The sequence below is a fragment of the Eulemur rufifrons genome, chromosome 7, assembly GCF_041146395.1.
Source record: "Eulemur rufifrons isolate Redbay chromosome 7, OSU_ERuf_1, whole genome shotgun sequence".
NCBI lineage: Eukaryota > Metazoa > Chordata > Mammalia > Primates > Lemuridae > Eulemur > Eulemur rufifrons.
The window spans coordinates 71,477,920-71,493,365 of NC_090989.1; the positions used below are offsets into that span (position 1 = coordinate 71,477,920).

Consider the following 15,446-nt stretch of genomic DNA (forward strand, 5'->3'; position numbering starts at 1 on the left):
TGCATTGCCCAGTGCCCTTGAGTTTTTGTTGTGGGCAGGGCACTACGTCAGGTATTAAGATCAAGATGGGATCTTGTTGCTCAGCTAATCCTTTGCTATGTCCCAGGAACCAATTCTCCAATCCTGATTCTCTTGGACTTTTCAATAGAGGGGAAGGGGCTTGAGTAGTTGAATAGATGGAGTAGCCCTTGGCCAACAGGTTGATAAGGGTTCTTAGTCACCTTCATTCTTAAGTAAAAACAAGTAAAGGTCAGCTAGTCATGGAAACTTTGCTGTTGCATAGGTTTGCAGGAGCTGGAATCCCATCTCTTGGTTCCCGGAGATGTTCTTATTCTTCCAGGAAAATTTTTATTGCCGTGTGATGCTGTTCTGATTGATGGGAACTGTGTGGTGAATGAAAGCATGCTCACAGGTAGGTGGTTGTTATAGCGTTTCCTCTGCCCTGTCCAACACCCGGGCCAAGTGCTAGCTAATCAGATCAACATATCCTCAGCTACCTTATACCAGGCCCACACTAGAATACTGAGTGACAGATGAGGGAGAATCATCCAGTCTTTCCATTCAAATGGAGACACAATATATGCAAACAGGGAGTGTTTAGCAATATAAGAATTAAGACGCAATAAATACAAAGCTAGAGCAAACATTTAACACTACATGTGATTCATTGCCCAGTGGGTGAGGTGAACAGGATGCTTTGGGTTCAGGGGAGGGTGAGAGCACGTACAGTTTGCAACACACTCTCCCTATAAATGTGGAAATGTTTTATAAACACATCCAAACAAAACACAAGCTAAAAACCACAACTATTGCAACTGGAAGGGAGTAGAGATTTTATCTGGCCTTTTGCATTTTATAGATGGAAAGAACCAGGTTTCACTGCAAAGAAGTTTGAGTTGAATCTTAGGGCAAACACAATATAACAGTTCTGGTTTTTAGATTTGTTTTTCTTGTTGATCAGACTGAGCAGAAAACTGGTCTTCTAGGTGCAGTTCCAATGGTCTTCATTCTCATTTGTGCTTGGTAAAGTCTACTTGAATTTGTGTAATTAGTAAGGCACTACACATAAAGTATTCCTTAGGGAAAAAATTAAAAAATACACAGCACATTGTAGGGAGAGAAGAAGAGACTATACAGCAACACAAAAATAGAAACTATTTGTCTTTCTTGCTTACACATTATTGAGTTTTTCTTTTTCCAAATGGTGTAAAGATGGGGAAAATCCATACAGAAAATTTTCTAACATTACCTAAGTGTAATGGGAGTTCATTATCTATTCCTAAATTGCTCAACACAAACAGATCTCACATTAAAAATGGTTCTACTTAATTTAAAATTGAGACAAGAAAATGTAGTAAACATAAATATGTTCAGCATAATTACAAAATACCCCTTTAATGTGCTGGAATCTAACTGCCTTCTAATGATAGTGATGAGGATTTGCATACTGATCATATCTTTTACCCAGAATGTTGCCATAGTACCCAATGTGTAAACCTCAAGCCGAAGGAAAACTGTCCTTTTCACTCAAACGCAGCAAGGCTCCCATCTCCCAGCAGCCTGACAATGGAGAATGGCTTCTCTCACTGGTAACAGAGAGCATGGCTGTGAGCAAACAGCAGGAGGAGACAGAAAGCCTTCCTGCCCTTGGGCTGCTCTCTGTCCTCTCACTGCCCAGGTGCACAGTACCTGCCTTGGTTCGCAGGAAAACCCAGAGAGTTCCAGAGAAGTAGAAATGGTAAACAATACTGCCCTTCAACCATGTGAGAAATTGACCTAAAATGACCTCCAGTGGCAAGTGGCTTTTCCTGGTGTCTGGTTTTAGAAAGATTAAAGTCATCAGCACTAATATCTGTGTAACCTAAGCCCTGACAAAAGCCAGTTTTAGAGACAGATCCATAAAAGAAAATTTTCTCATTAACTTCTTCAAAAAGATCAAAGTTCCATGATGGTCTAAATACTTTATTGCACAGCCTACATAGATCCTCCCACTCGTGTACACTATTTGTGGAAAGGATCCTTACTAAACAATCAGAAGATTAGGGTTAGCTTCCTGAAACTGCAAATGTATTCCTAGGGTATTTGTTCACAAATGTGAGTTAGGTATTTTTTGCCCCATGTGCAAAATAGTCTTTTGCGTATATAGAAGTCTTTATTTATGTAAGAATAAAAATAGCAAATACTCCTAGCATCTCTATAGCAACTTATATTTTATAAATAACTTTTACATCTCATTTCATCATGGCACAAAACAAATTAGACTAGGAGCTGTGTTATAATACCAATTTACAAATGAGAAGACTGAGGTAAAAAGGGACCGAAGCTGTTCTCCTAGCAAGGGAAAGGACCAGAATTGGAGGTGGCCTTTAGTCCCAAACATAAAGGACCATAGGAGTGAGGAAGGTGACTCAAAGGCGGGTAAAGCTGCTGCCTTCATTTTCCTGCCTGGTCACCTTCTTCCTCTCGGCTTGGTGTTCCCATTCTTAGCATTCACCCCTGGTATGATCTTCCTCCTCCCCCTCCTCCTCAGCCTCATCCTATTGCCACAAACTCAGCTGTGCTAAGAAGCTTATCTTTACTTTACCACTACACTCAATTTTTATTTGGGTTCCAAATTTTGCCATCCATTTTTTCAGTAAAAGTTCAGAAATGCCTACTATGCACCAGGTACTGTGTTGTGTACTGGAGTCAACAAGATAAATGAGAAATGGTCCCTGCTCTCAAATTGTTTACACTCTAACAGTCCCAGAAATGTTAATAAACAAAGATATGACATTTCAAACACTCACCATGCAGAGGCATCTGGCTTCTCTGGGACAAGGGGGAGAATCTCCATTTGACAGCATGGGGAGCCAACTGTACAACTGATAATGAGTGATAACAACACTTCCTTCTAAAACCCTCTCCAGCCTTCTTAGACCTCAAATCTTTTGTAGGCAAAACCATCCTTTCTTGGGCTCCCAAGAAAGGCCAAGGCATGAGACTTCTTATTAACATGTGAATAGTGTAAAAGAGACTTGAAAACTATCCCCGTGTAAAATTATCTGATTTCAGTGTTATCTCTGGAAGATATTATCTCCAGATGACTGCCCTCTCTGATTGATCAATACCTGTCTGCCTCCAATTTCATTGTGTGGAAAACTGTTTACTAATATTAGCCTAAGCATGTATTGTGGATTAATGTTCTATGATCCAAAGGCAGAAAAAAACATTTGAAGTTGTCTGTAAGTAGTTGCCTTTTACAATGGCTAATTTCAAAACAATGTGGCATAATGATTTGGAGATTTGTCAAAAACTTCTAACTTTTTTATGAAGCCATTTAGAATGCGATTGATAAATTCACACAATGGATAAATATAATAATTGTTTTAAATGAAATGGTATAGGGATAACTGCTTGGCTAAAGGAATTTTCTGAAGAATATTCAAGACCACTAATAAAAATTTTATAGCTTCTTGCCCTTTAGGATGTGAAAAAATATACCATGGCAGGAATCTAGTTTTAAAAAACCAATTATAGAAAAGCCTGGGTAATTTTTTTTATTTAATTCATCCATGCATTTGGCAAACCTATATATTTTGAACCTATTACATATTACTAGGAAAAATGAAGAGTATAAAAAGTTATGTATGTCAAAGTCTTTGCCCTCAGTTATTACCTAGAAAGAGAGATGAGACCTAAATTTGTATAATTATGATCAATATAATACTACTTTCAAATTAGACAGATGACATGTTATCTTGCTAATTGAACATTTGGTAAAAACTGATGGAATTTTAAATTCTTTCTAGTGCTCTTTAAATCTGGAAGCCAGAAAGTGTTATTAACATTTTTATTTTGTTTCTGAAATTTATCCTTCTTGAACTCTGAGCTAATTTCTTTGTACCTTAAATATCCTGTCTTACAGCCATCAGGGAAAGGAAAAAGATTGGTTCTTGCAAAGAATGGGGAGTCAACAAAAGGAAATGCAAGTGGCCTAGTTCAGCTGGAGCTTGTGTAGGGGAATAAGAGGCAATGGTGCTTGAATTGTGGTAGGCTTTGACAGTCTAGCAAGAGAGTTTGGGCTTTATTCAGTAATGGAAATGGAAAAGCCTAAGGATTTTTGAGCAAAAGAATGGGTTGTTAAAAAGGGAGCTTTGATAGGTTATATCTGGAAATGATGTGGAATGACTACTATTTTCTAGCCTGGCTCCCTGAGCTCCCTGCTCTATAGTGCATTATTGTACTCCCAGCACCTAGCACAGTTGGTGGCACAAAATAAGCACTTAAAAATATTTGTTGAATGAATGAGTGAATAAGTTGACAAATGAGTAAATGAGTGAATGAAAAGCAAATATATATATAGTCACTATTCATGTGCTCGATAGCTCCTTCATTGCCTAGAATAGTGCTGAGCTTAATGAACACTTGGGAAAATGATTGACAACTCAGCTAAAATAGGCTGCTTTTTAAATTATGACAACAAGCTATGCAGGCCAAGTATAGGAAAAATAGGCAGATCTTACAGAAATATTTGAAATAAAATCAAGTCTACCATTGCTTGTGTCACCAGCATTCCTAAGAACAGGCATCTGGCTCACAAGAAGGGCATTAAGACCAGATTAGTTGTGGTTTGTATAATTCCTTAAAGCTAGCAAGTACCAGTTCTAAACAATTACTTGAGTTTACGTAAAATCAAGAGAATACAATCTTCTTTAGGAGAAAGTGTACCTGTTACAAAGACACCGTTGCCCCAAACGGAGAGCACTATGCCTTGGAAATCTCACAGCTTGGAGGATTACCGGAAACACGTCCTTTTCTGCGGAACAGAAGTTATCCAGGTCAAACCCTCTGGTCAGGGCCCTGTAAGAGCAGTCGTTTTGCAAACAGGTTAGTAGATTCCACTTTTGTAAATTTAGTCTGTGCTTGAAAGTGGAGAGAGTTAGATTAGGGAAATTTTTTTTTAGAATTAGGGAGTTTGCCACATTTTGGTAATAACAGCCACACTTTTTTTCATTCAGGCCCTTATTATTCTAAATTGTCACTATTTTTAACTGAATGGTTTATCGTTCAAACCATTGTATGTAATGAATGGTATATGTGGATGAAGTAAAATTTCTCAAAGGCAAAACTATGCTCTTATTTTAGCTTGTGACCAAAAGGCTTCTTCTCTTTTCTTTCTAACCCCCCTCTAAGTGATTATTTAAAAAAAAAATTCAACTACCATGACTATGAGGACTTTTCCCTTTCAAAGAGTTGCCTGTGAAGGCTGCATTTCCAACTCCCTGCTGGATACCGCCACTGGGTGCCCTGCAGATACTTCAAAGTGGAGGATGCATCTAAAAGTAAACTCCTCCTGCTGTATTACCTTTCTCTGTTAGCAGGATCGCCACCTGGCTAGCCTCTTAATATCATCTTTAACTCCTCACTTTTTCCCATGCCAAATGAGGCGCCTTATCCTGATGATTCTACAAATACTTCCCAAGTCCCAATCTTTCACATGACGTACAACCAGCTTCTTCCATGATCTGGTCTCAGCTTTTGTACTCACCCCTAACCTGTGTTTCTGCCAACCCACATAGTCACAGATGCAAAACACATGTTGCACTTTGAAACCACTATGCTTTAGTTTGGTCTATGATTTAATTGTTTCAGCTGATTTTTTAGAATAAAAAATCAAATTTTTAAAATGTTTACTTAGTGGGTATCAGAGCATGGCTCAGCCTACTGCCTAAACAGAAGCTAATGGCATGGAAACCACCTGAGTACTCATAAAATGTTCAGGTAGCAAAGCCATATTTGCCCACCAAGCAGTGAGGATAAGGCACATTTTATACTTACAATACTGACTCATATCTAGAATATATAGTAGTCAATCACTTTAATTTAGATGTTAATGAGTATCTACTATGTGCTATGCATTGAAAGCTAAAGCAAAAATTTGTGAGATATACCTTTTCCTTAAAGAATATTATGGTCTGCTACAGGAGACAGATGAATTTATAGTTTAATAAAGCATAGCGCGGGGATAGATGCCATATGACCAAGTATTACAAGGACTGCAAAGAGAGAGAGAAATTACTTTTGGTGTGAAGTATAGGAGAACTCTGGAAGCCCTTACCTGATGAGGTGGCCTTTTGAGCCAGTTTTGATCAGATGGGGAGGGCTTAGCCAATCATAATCAGAGCTGGAAGGACATGCTAATTTGTGTCTACAAAACACAAAGGAAGGAATGTGCAGGGGCCTTCTGGGATGAGTGAACAGTGAAGAGATCAGTCCAGCAAAATAGGAGTAGATCAGGGTGAAGGGGACCTTCAATGTCATGCCTAAAAATTTGAGCTATATTTTAAGAAAGTGGGGACTCTGGAAGGTTTTTAAGCACAAGAATGACATGATCAGATGCCTATACATATACATTTTTAAGGAATTACTTTCTTTGTCCTTTGCTTTTCTCTTAATTTTCAATTATTTTTCAAGATATATCTGAGCTTTAAAGCTCCTTCTGTTAGCATCTCATTTTCTTAGGTCCCCACATTCTTCAACTCCTTAGTCTTCTTTTTCTCAACTCTGTGAGTGAATGGGGAGCTGCACTGTGAGCCACTGAGGCACTGACTCCCAGAGCAAGAGAAATTAAGCAGAGCTAAGTGAAAGCCATCGATTGCTCCTGGTTATTTGTAGCAACAATGAATGTGAATACACTGTTAGGTCAGAGCAATGCTGTCTTCACTCCATATTCAAATGACCCACTTACCCGATCTTTACTTCAGTCCAAATAACTTTTGGTTTTGAGAGAAATCGTATTAAAAGACCTTACTTCACTGTGATTATCTTTATGTAGGTTACAATACAGCCAAAGGGGACTTGGTGAGATCCATCCTCTACCCTCGGCCTCTGAACTTCAAACTATACAGTGATGCCTTCAAGTTCATGATGTTCCTGTCCTGCCTTGGTGTTGTGGGTTTTTTCTATGCCCTAGGGATATGTATATACCATGAAGTAAGTACTGGGGGTAAAGCTTTGCAACAGTATAGCTTTCCCAAACAGCTTGACCTGACTCAAGAGGTTTGGATAAGGTTACCTCTTGATCCCATCGTTCTATGAATCCATGCTGTCCAAAAGAGCTTTCTTAGATGGTAGGAATAGTCTATATCTCCACTGTCCAATATGGTAACAACCTCATGTGCTTATTAAACACTTGAAATGTGGCTAATGTGACTAAGAAAATGAATTTTTAATTTTATTTTAATTAGTTTAAATAGCCACATGCAGTTAGTGCCAATCCAATTGTATTGGATAGTGGAACTGTGAAAAGTTGCAAAGTTCACTGGTTGCTTTCACCACTTGGATAGGAATGAGGGATTATGCAAGTGTGGCATCTGCAATATCCAGACCCAAATAGCCTTAGAGGAAGTACACATTTCTCAAACCTGATAGGATGGGGAAAATTTAGTCATTCAGATCAGAGAGAAGGAAGGGCATGCTAATTTGAGTGAGCAAAATCCAAAGAAAGAAAGACACAAGGATCTTCTGGAACCAGCAAGTGATTGTGAGATAAGTCTAGCATGGTGAGAGTAGATCAGAATAAAGGAGATCTTGAATGTCTGTGCCTACTTTGCCCCCAGGTAATACCTAAAACACTACGCAGTCAGTGGGTTGCCTGTGTGTTCTGGTTGGGGTCTGAAATGAAATTAAATCCCTACTTTTACAGAGCTGTTACTGCATGAGATCCCCACTTCCTTTTAAGCTGCAGAGTGTCGGGTTTCATTTAGAAGCCTCTCTTCATAGGTGTATTGGCTGGGGAGAGAAGGGCTGTCACTAATGATTTCTGAAGTCCTTTCTGGTTGTGAGAGTCTGATTCTGTTGTGAACCATGTATATCAGACATGCTGGGATCATAATAGTGTTGGCTGGTAGTGAAGAAGAGAAAACTGTGAATAAAACATGTAAACATAGGTGAGAAAGTAGGTGTAGATGGCCTAATTACAATGTCCAAACTGGTGGCATCTTTGTGTGAATGTGGGGACTATTGGTGGGCAAAGACACAGTCACAAGAATTTCTAGGCAATGTTCATGCTGAAACTGAACCTTTGAATAGTTATTTCAATCTGAGATAAGCCACCGGGGAGCATTTCTAGGTCAAGGGAGGGCAGAAGAAGCCAGCACATTTTGTTAGTAGTAGGATGGAGCCAGAATTTGAGGAGGTTTGCCAGTTTCATCTGAGGAGCGGGAACATCGAGCAGAAAAGCAAGGAAAAAGCCCATGGAAGCCCTGGTACTGAGTGGGGATGAAGGTTTCCTGGGCAGAACTCAATACCCATTACACACCAAAGCAGCAGACTGATCCCAGACCCCATCTTCTCATGGGTCAGAACCTGACTCTGTTGGCTGTCTCTATCTGCGCTGGTTCAGGCTTAGACAAAGCTAAGTCTTCAGGGTCAAAACTCCTCTGTGTCTGTGGTAGGAAAAAGCAGGAAATGATGAATTTTGTGATAAATTGACATGGGGCAAAAGATGAGCCCAGAAGCCATTGTTATTGAACTTGAATTCTATGTTTCTTATACTCAAAAGATGACATCATTTATGGCCAAAATGTTGGTTAATTTCACAAAAACATAGGCAAGGTTGCAGAGGGTAGAATCATTAATATCTAGAGCACGTGAGAAATAAAACAAACAATGCTGTGATTTGATCTTGGCCCAGACCTTAGCTGGGTGAGCCTCCTCTGTAGACTTGCCAGGCACCCTGACTCCATGAGATAATGTCACACACTGGTCATGTGTTTGTACTCTGGAACCAGGCAGACTAGAGTTCAGATCCTCATCATCTAACTATCATGTAGCCTTTGGAAAGTTATTTAATTTTTTTAAGCCTCTGTTTCTTCACCTGTTAAATGGAGAAAATAACAATGTTTACATCATAGGGTCATTATGAGGAGTAATTAAATAATGTCCCTAGCCTAACACAGTGCCTGCTCCAGAGTCAGCATCTAGTGAGGGCAGGCGAATTATACAGTGGTTTTCCTACAGCTAGTAATATATGCTGAGATCTTAGCAGAATCTTGGTCCTAGTCTCTATCAGATCACTGTTCATTCAATCTGTGTGCTGAGCACCTCCTCTGCGCCAGATCTCGTGCTAGGCTCAGTATCTATTTAGAGGTGAGTAAGATTGATTCAAAGATGACTTCAAAGATGAACAAGCCACAGCTGCTGCACTCAATGAGTTTATAGGCTAGTTGGGGAGAGAGATTTATAAACCAACAGTCATGCTGCTGAGTGAGTGTTATAACCCAAGACTAGTCCCAGTGCCCTGGGAGCCCAGAGAGTGCCTGGAAGTATGAGGACCAGAGAAGGAATAGGTGCCTGGGCAGAAGGAATGCTAAGTGGAGAGAAACAGAGTCAGGAAAGGGCAGAGTGGACTTGGAGCAGGGGTCAAAGGTCTCCAGTGGGGATGTTTGTTCTGCAGTGGGAGACAGTGTGTTCGTTCCATAGGTACAGCCAAGAGAACACTCAGCCCCACCAAGAGAGCGGACTCTATGAGTATTCTGAGCCCAGGTCTCTAGGGCCCCTGTGGTGCAGCAGGAGGAAGGTGTCAGGAAGGGTGCCAACCTGCTGTGCTGGACTAATCCATGTATGTGTCCCTCCTCACCTCAGGTCCCTCTAAGAGACACCGTGCCCATGACCCTGGTCCTCCTCACCTTGACTGTCCCTCCTGTGCTGCCGGCTGCCCTGACCATAGGCATCGTGTATGCCCAGAAGAGGCTGAAGAAAAAGAAAATCTTCTGTATCTCCCCACAGAGAATTAACATGTGTGGGCAAATAAACCTCGTGTGCTTTGACAAAGTACGATCCCAACTTTCCAGGTTGAAGGCTAATGATTTCAAGGCACAGTAGAGGTGGGGAGGGCCTCAGAGAATGTCTAGTCCAGGTCCTCCATTTTATAGGTGAGAACACTGAGGCCAGAAAGGTTCTCATGGTGAGCTAGTGTGAGACCACACTCTAGAAACCAGCTTCGCTGACTCCTAAGGTAGTGGCTTAGCCATCACATCATGAATTTTTTTCCCTGCAAAATTAATGTTTTTGTGACTTTTTTATTTTAAAACAATCTCTTACTATATGAATTTCTATGACCAACTAGCTTTTTCAGCAAAAAAAAATGTGAGGAACATTTCTGTTCCCTGAACTCCTTTGTGCAGAGCATAAGTGGACATATTCTTTTCTCCTCCTCTGCTTCTCTTAAGGAAAGGAAGGGAGTAGACAGTGCCCCATGTTTGTCACTCCTGCCACTTGTTTCCCTGTTGCTCTCCCAGGGATCAGCGTTCCAGGTTAGGCTATCTCTGTGCTTAGGGACCTAGAATGGCAGCAGAGGAGGAGTTAGGCCAGATGGGGAGGACTGCTGCTATGGGGCAGGTCCCAAGACCCCCACCCTTGTGGTTCTCCTGTGAGGGACCTGGAGAGACTGCAGCATCAGCTGCCTGCTGTTCAGATCCTGTCCTCAGCTTGTACAGACCAGTGTAATTGCTGTGGTGCAATGGGCCTGCTGTGGCCCCTCTGTCTTCAGTTCATTTGTTTTTGAATAATTGATCAAGGCTTTTGCCATTTTTTGGTTAACCCACATTGACAGGGAGCCAATGCTGTGAACCGTGCTGGTAGAATCCCATTAATGTGTTGTTCCCAGCTCTTGAGAAGCTCAAGATCTAGCTGATGAAGCAGGGAAAATGGGAGTGTCGACGACAATCATGCCACGAGATATGTGCTTAATAGAGGAACAGGCAGAGCATGGGGCATGGTTGCCTACCACACATGGGATATCCCGTTGGAGCTGTAGCCTTGGTTGTTGGACATAATAAGCCCCAGGCTCAGAGGCGAGCAGTTCAGAAGCACGGGAGTGCGAGAGGCCTGCCACACCGCAGGAGCAGAGGACAAGCAGTGTGGCTAGAATGTGGGCTGGCTGGAGAGGGAGGGCCCAATGTTAAGGGCCTCCCATGCAAAGCTAAGGAGCGAGGCCTTGTCTTGAAGGAAAATGGGAGTCCTTGTTTTTTAAGAACACTAGTGGCGTTTTTATAGGTGTTTTATTTATTCCACTGGTGGGGAGGAGGAGTTGGTGAGAAGGGATGAAAGGGAGCTAGGACGAGGAAGGAGGCCATCTGGGAACAACTGAAGAGACCATTCACCATCCTAGACAAGGAAGACAGGAATGCACAGTAGAGGACAAACTCGAGCCACACCCATGAGTGGACCTGACCCGTCTTGGACCCCAGTTGAAAGTGGCCCATCTCTTAGATTATCTGAGTTTTCTTTCTCTCTGTGTTTTGTTTGGCAAAGTAAGTTCTGAATTGCAACCAGTCTAGGGTTAACTTAACAATAGGTTAATTTTACATTCAGAGCCAGTTAACAACCCCTGGAAGTTTTCTGATAGGAGTCCCTGTTACTTACCCAGCGGCCTCACTAGTATCTGGAATATAGGAGGGAGATTTATAAAATATGTTCATTTCATATGTGTGTTCCTAAAATTAATTTTTTCCAGAGGCTATTCATTTTACTTTCTGTACAAAACTTCTTCCTCTGCATCTTCATGTCCTCATCTGCTAGGCTGTCTGAGGGACTGTGCCCAGGCATTGTTGGCCAAACTCTGTATGGCATGACAACATGTTGCAAAGAACTCTTGGTCGAAAATTGGCAAAATGAGAAATCTAACCCTGAATTTGGTACTAAGTTTCTATGACTTTTTAAGACAAGGAGATTGAACTGCAGTGATCTCCAAGTTTCTTTTCAACTTTCACGTTATAAAACTCTTATCAACATGATGTTGGAGTAAACCACTCCACAATTAACTGAATTTTCATCAACTAGTGTTATTTTTCATTTAGAAGATATGTATCAGTGAGCTTCTGAATACATTTGTTCCCATGTATATTTCTAGTTGATGTTGGTTTATTATATGTTCCCTAAAACAGGTTCTTTCTTTTTATTCAATTCAGTTCAAGCCTGGACTTGTATGTATGCTAAGAGGTTTTCTTTTTCTATCTTATTCCCTTTAGAACCTCAACTGTAATTTAGTTTTCTCTCTATTTATGGTTAGTTTTATTGTGTAAGGGTCATTTTCACATAGACAAAAAACATGGTCCCATTTCTGTTTTGTTGCGGTATCATCTCTGTTTTCATGTTCAAAATATTGATGGTTGAAAACATAATCTAGTCATCAGGAAAACATTTCAGTTTGAATTAAGTTGCTAACTCTTTTGGAAATGCAACAACTCAAGAAGATTTGGAAGCTAAACGCAGTTGGGGCTCTTATAAAATGCAGGGGAGAAATGAAGCAAATAGATCTTTTTTACTAAAGTAGTTGTTGTCTAAGAAATAACTCACACAGGCATGTAAGCTCTCTCTCTGTGAAGTCCAAATAAATTAACGAAACAAAGATATGTTAATTCTTTAATCCAGAAACCAGAACGGGCTTTGTCTTTCCACATGCCCTGCAGAATGTACTTAACACTTTCTAGTCTGGTGGAAGCCTCCTTGGAGTCCGGTTCTGCCTCTGCAACCTGTAAGCCACTGCGACCTCAGGCTGCTCATTTCACCTCTAACCTGTCTCCCCCCTATTTACCCCGTTGTAAAAATGGAAAGCATTGCAAGCACTTCGTGTGAAGCATTATGTTCATGTGATGTGCTGTAATGATAGACAATGCCGTTTGACAGAAAGCTAGAGTAATCAATGTTTATACAGAGATGACCTTAAAAAATAGTGTCAGAGACCTGAATGTCAGTGTTGAAACAGGATATTAGGATATTCCGCTGAGCTCCACCCTGGCAGTGCTGAAGCAGCTGTAGCCAACTCCATTTACTCTGGGTGTTAAGTAGGCCTAAAGCTGTTAGCCGACTGCATCAAGACACCAGGGTCTGTAATTAATGAGCGACTGTGAAGCAATGAGGAAATTAAAAGTGCTGTCATTGTACTCAGTTCCATTTTGCTTTGTTACATTATCTGACAAATACTCTCTCATAATACAGCAAATCAAATCTGCCGACCAATTTCCTCTTGATCTAACAATAAAACCCATTTATGGGCATTAATTAATATTTATTATTAGCACTTAGCTTCTCTCTATAGTCTCAAAGCCCTTTATCAACATTTCATTATCAATCTGGACAGTCGCTGTGTCACCCATATTTTTAGAAAATTACTGTGAACCAGATGGCAAACTGTGAACTAAACAGTCTTGCAAAGAAAGAAAAAAATTCTGAGCTCTGCTTTGGAAAGACAGCAGGTGCCAACTAAAAAGTCAGACTCGAGTTAGTTCTTATACTGAAACTCTTCGATTTAACAACAGCAACAGTCACAACAATAAACAAACAAAACCAAACAAAGCACTTGCATTTCGTCATCATAGTTAGTAACTAGAATTGCCTAATTATCAATATGGTCTTTTGGGGATCATGTATCACCTGCTTAATATTTCTTTTAGGTACCCTTCTCCGATTTAAAATTTGTTAGTTACAAGGGATTTAGAGAACTGGATCTATTGTAATTTCTTAGAAGCTTGGATTTGTTTAAATCATGATATGATTAAAAGTTTAAATCTTATGCTAATATCAATTCTAATTTTTATTCAGACTGGCACTCTCACTGAGGATGGGCTGGACCTCTGGGGGACTGTCCCTACTGCTGACAACTGGTAGGTCTCTCAAATAGATTGTGTGATTGGTAGGGTTACCTTGGTGATACTCAAATCTATCCTTCAGATGTCAGAGGATGAATGCCACATAAAATATATATAATAATTGGCTGGAACCAGCTCCCAATTATTCTAACTTGTTTAATTAAATGAATCCTAAGTTTAGAATTAGATAGGGAAAGTGAATCTTCAAACTCCACAGGAGAAATAGAATAAAAGGAGGTAGATAATTAAGGAACTGAATTAACAAAACAGAGGAAAAATAGTGAAATGAAGACCATGCTTAATTAAAAACTGCAAGGACTTCCCGGGTGGCCAGTGCAGGCAGGTGTGGTGGGGAATCTGGCAGAGAAGTGCTCCGTCTCCTCCCTCATGGAGCTCACAGGCCACTGGGATGAAAAGGTGCAAATACACCCACCTTCAAGGTACCACACAGGCCATGAAAATGGTTGCTATTAAGGCAGAAATATCAGAATGGAGAAGAAGCAATAAAAATTGCTTGAGATAACACACAGTCCTGATTTTTATATGGTGAGTACAGACAGAAGTTAATTTTGAAATTTAGTGAGTCAAGGAATGCCACCTGGAGGAGTTGGCACTTGAGATAAGTTTGGAAGGATGTGTGGCTAGAAATGTCACAGATATGGGCTAAAAGCTGGCACTAGGGAGAGGAGAGGACAGTCACATGGATGCCTACCCCAGAACAGAGCAAGACAGAGGAGCAACAGTTAGCTCAGGAAGGAGGCCCCCGCAGGGAGCCTTCCCCCCCCCCCCCCACCCCCCCCCCCCCCCCCCCCGCTCCGAGCTCCTTTTCTACAGGGTTAAGACCTATGTTCTCAGTCTGAGTGGTGATGGCTTCTGCTTTTAATCTCTGGGTACTCCATTTTGGCTCCAACAGTGGCTGAGGCTGCTGTCATTCATAGAAGGAGCTTTGCATGACTATGATGGGGGCAGGTGCAGCAAGGCACAATTTAACAGCAGACAAGCAGTGTAATGTAGCAGAAGATACCCTGGGCTGGGGGTCAAGGAACTCCCTGGGCTCTAACTCTGTTCATGTGTCTCTGCTGCTGGCTGCTCAGATGTCCCAGCCAGGCCTTTGTCTAAATAGGCAGGGGCTCCATGGTCAGAGAAGTGAAAGGGGGAAAAGATGTGGGCAGTTTCCACTCCTCCATCTTCCTCCCTTGCCCCCAGCATTCAGGACCTTTTTGCAGAGTAGAAACAACTAAACACAATCACTATTCAGCTGTAAGGTAGGAGAAGAGGAAGGTAAGCTATGCCAGTCCATACTATCAAAGAGGAAAATAGACTTTAGAGGTGGGATGTCAAGGTAGTTTTAGGAAATGGAGCAAACTCCAAAGGGCTGAATAGTAAGAAATGCTTCCAAGTCTACGCATTCTTTAATTTGTCTGGAGCCAGCAGGCAGGCATCTCTCCTATCCCTGCTACCTAATTAGCCTGGAGACTTCTTGCCTAGGGTCTGTGGCTTTTTAAGGCTAGCTCTACAGAGTTTGCAGGTATAGCTCTGAGTTTCCTGCTCACACACCTTCCCACAATACTGACATTACATGGGCTGTCTTCAGGTAACATGACAAAAGTCCCTACAATTATTTCCAAGCCCTCTGAAATTATCTTATTTATTGGCCAGTGGCAAACTCTGTTGAGAAAGGAATTCATGTCTAACTCAAAGAAGAGTTTTACAAAGACCGCTCTGTAGACAGAATACTCTAGTTAAAAAATAAAGAAACCAAATAAAGAAACCAAGTGAGCAGGTGCTCGAGGGCAGGGAAGTTCCTGGGCA

At 41.1% G+C, this 15,446-nt stretch overlaps 1 protein-coding gene across 1 annotated transcript in view; it reads left to right on the plus strand.

Moving 5' to 3' along the window:
- Nucleotides 1-15,446, plus strand: part of ATP13A5 (ATPase 13A5) — a 105,848-nt gene that overhangs the window by 38,958 nt on the left and 51,444 nt on the right. Inside the window, exons 9-13 of the mRNA XM_069472773.1 lie at nt 284-412; nt 4,699-4,869; nt 6,818-6,975; nt 9,628-9,816; nt 13,588-13,649. Of these exons, the coding sequence (XP_069328874.1) occupies nt 284-412; nt 4,699-4,869; nt 6,818-6,975; nt 9,628-9,816; nt 13,588-13,649 (709 nt within the window). The remainder of the gene's footprint in view (nt 1-283; nt 413-4,698; nt 4,870-6,817; nt 6,976-9,627; nt 9,817-13,587; nt 13,650-15,446) is intronic.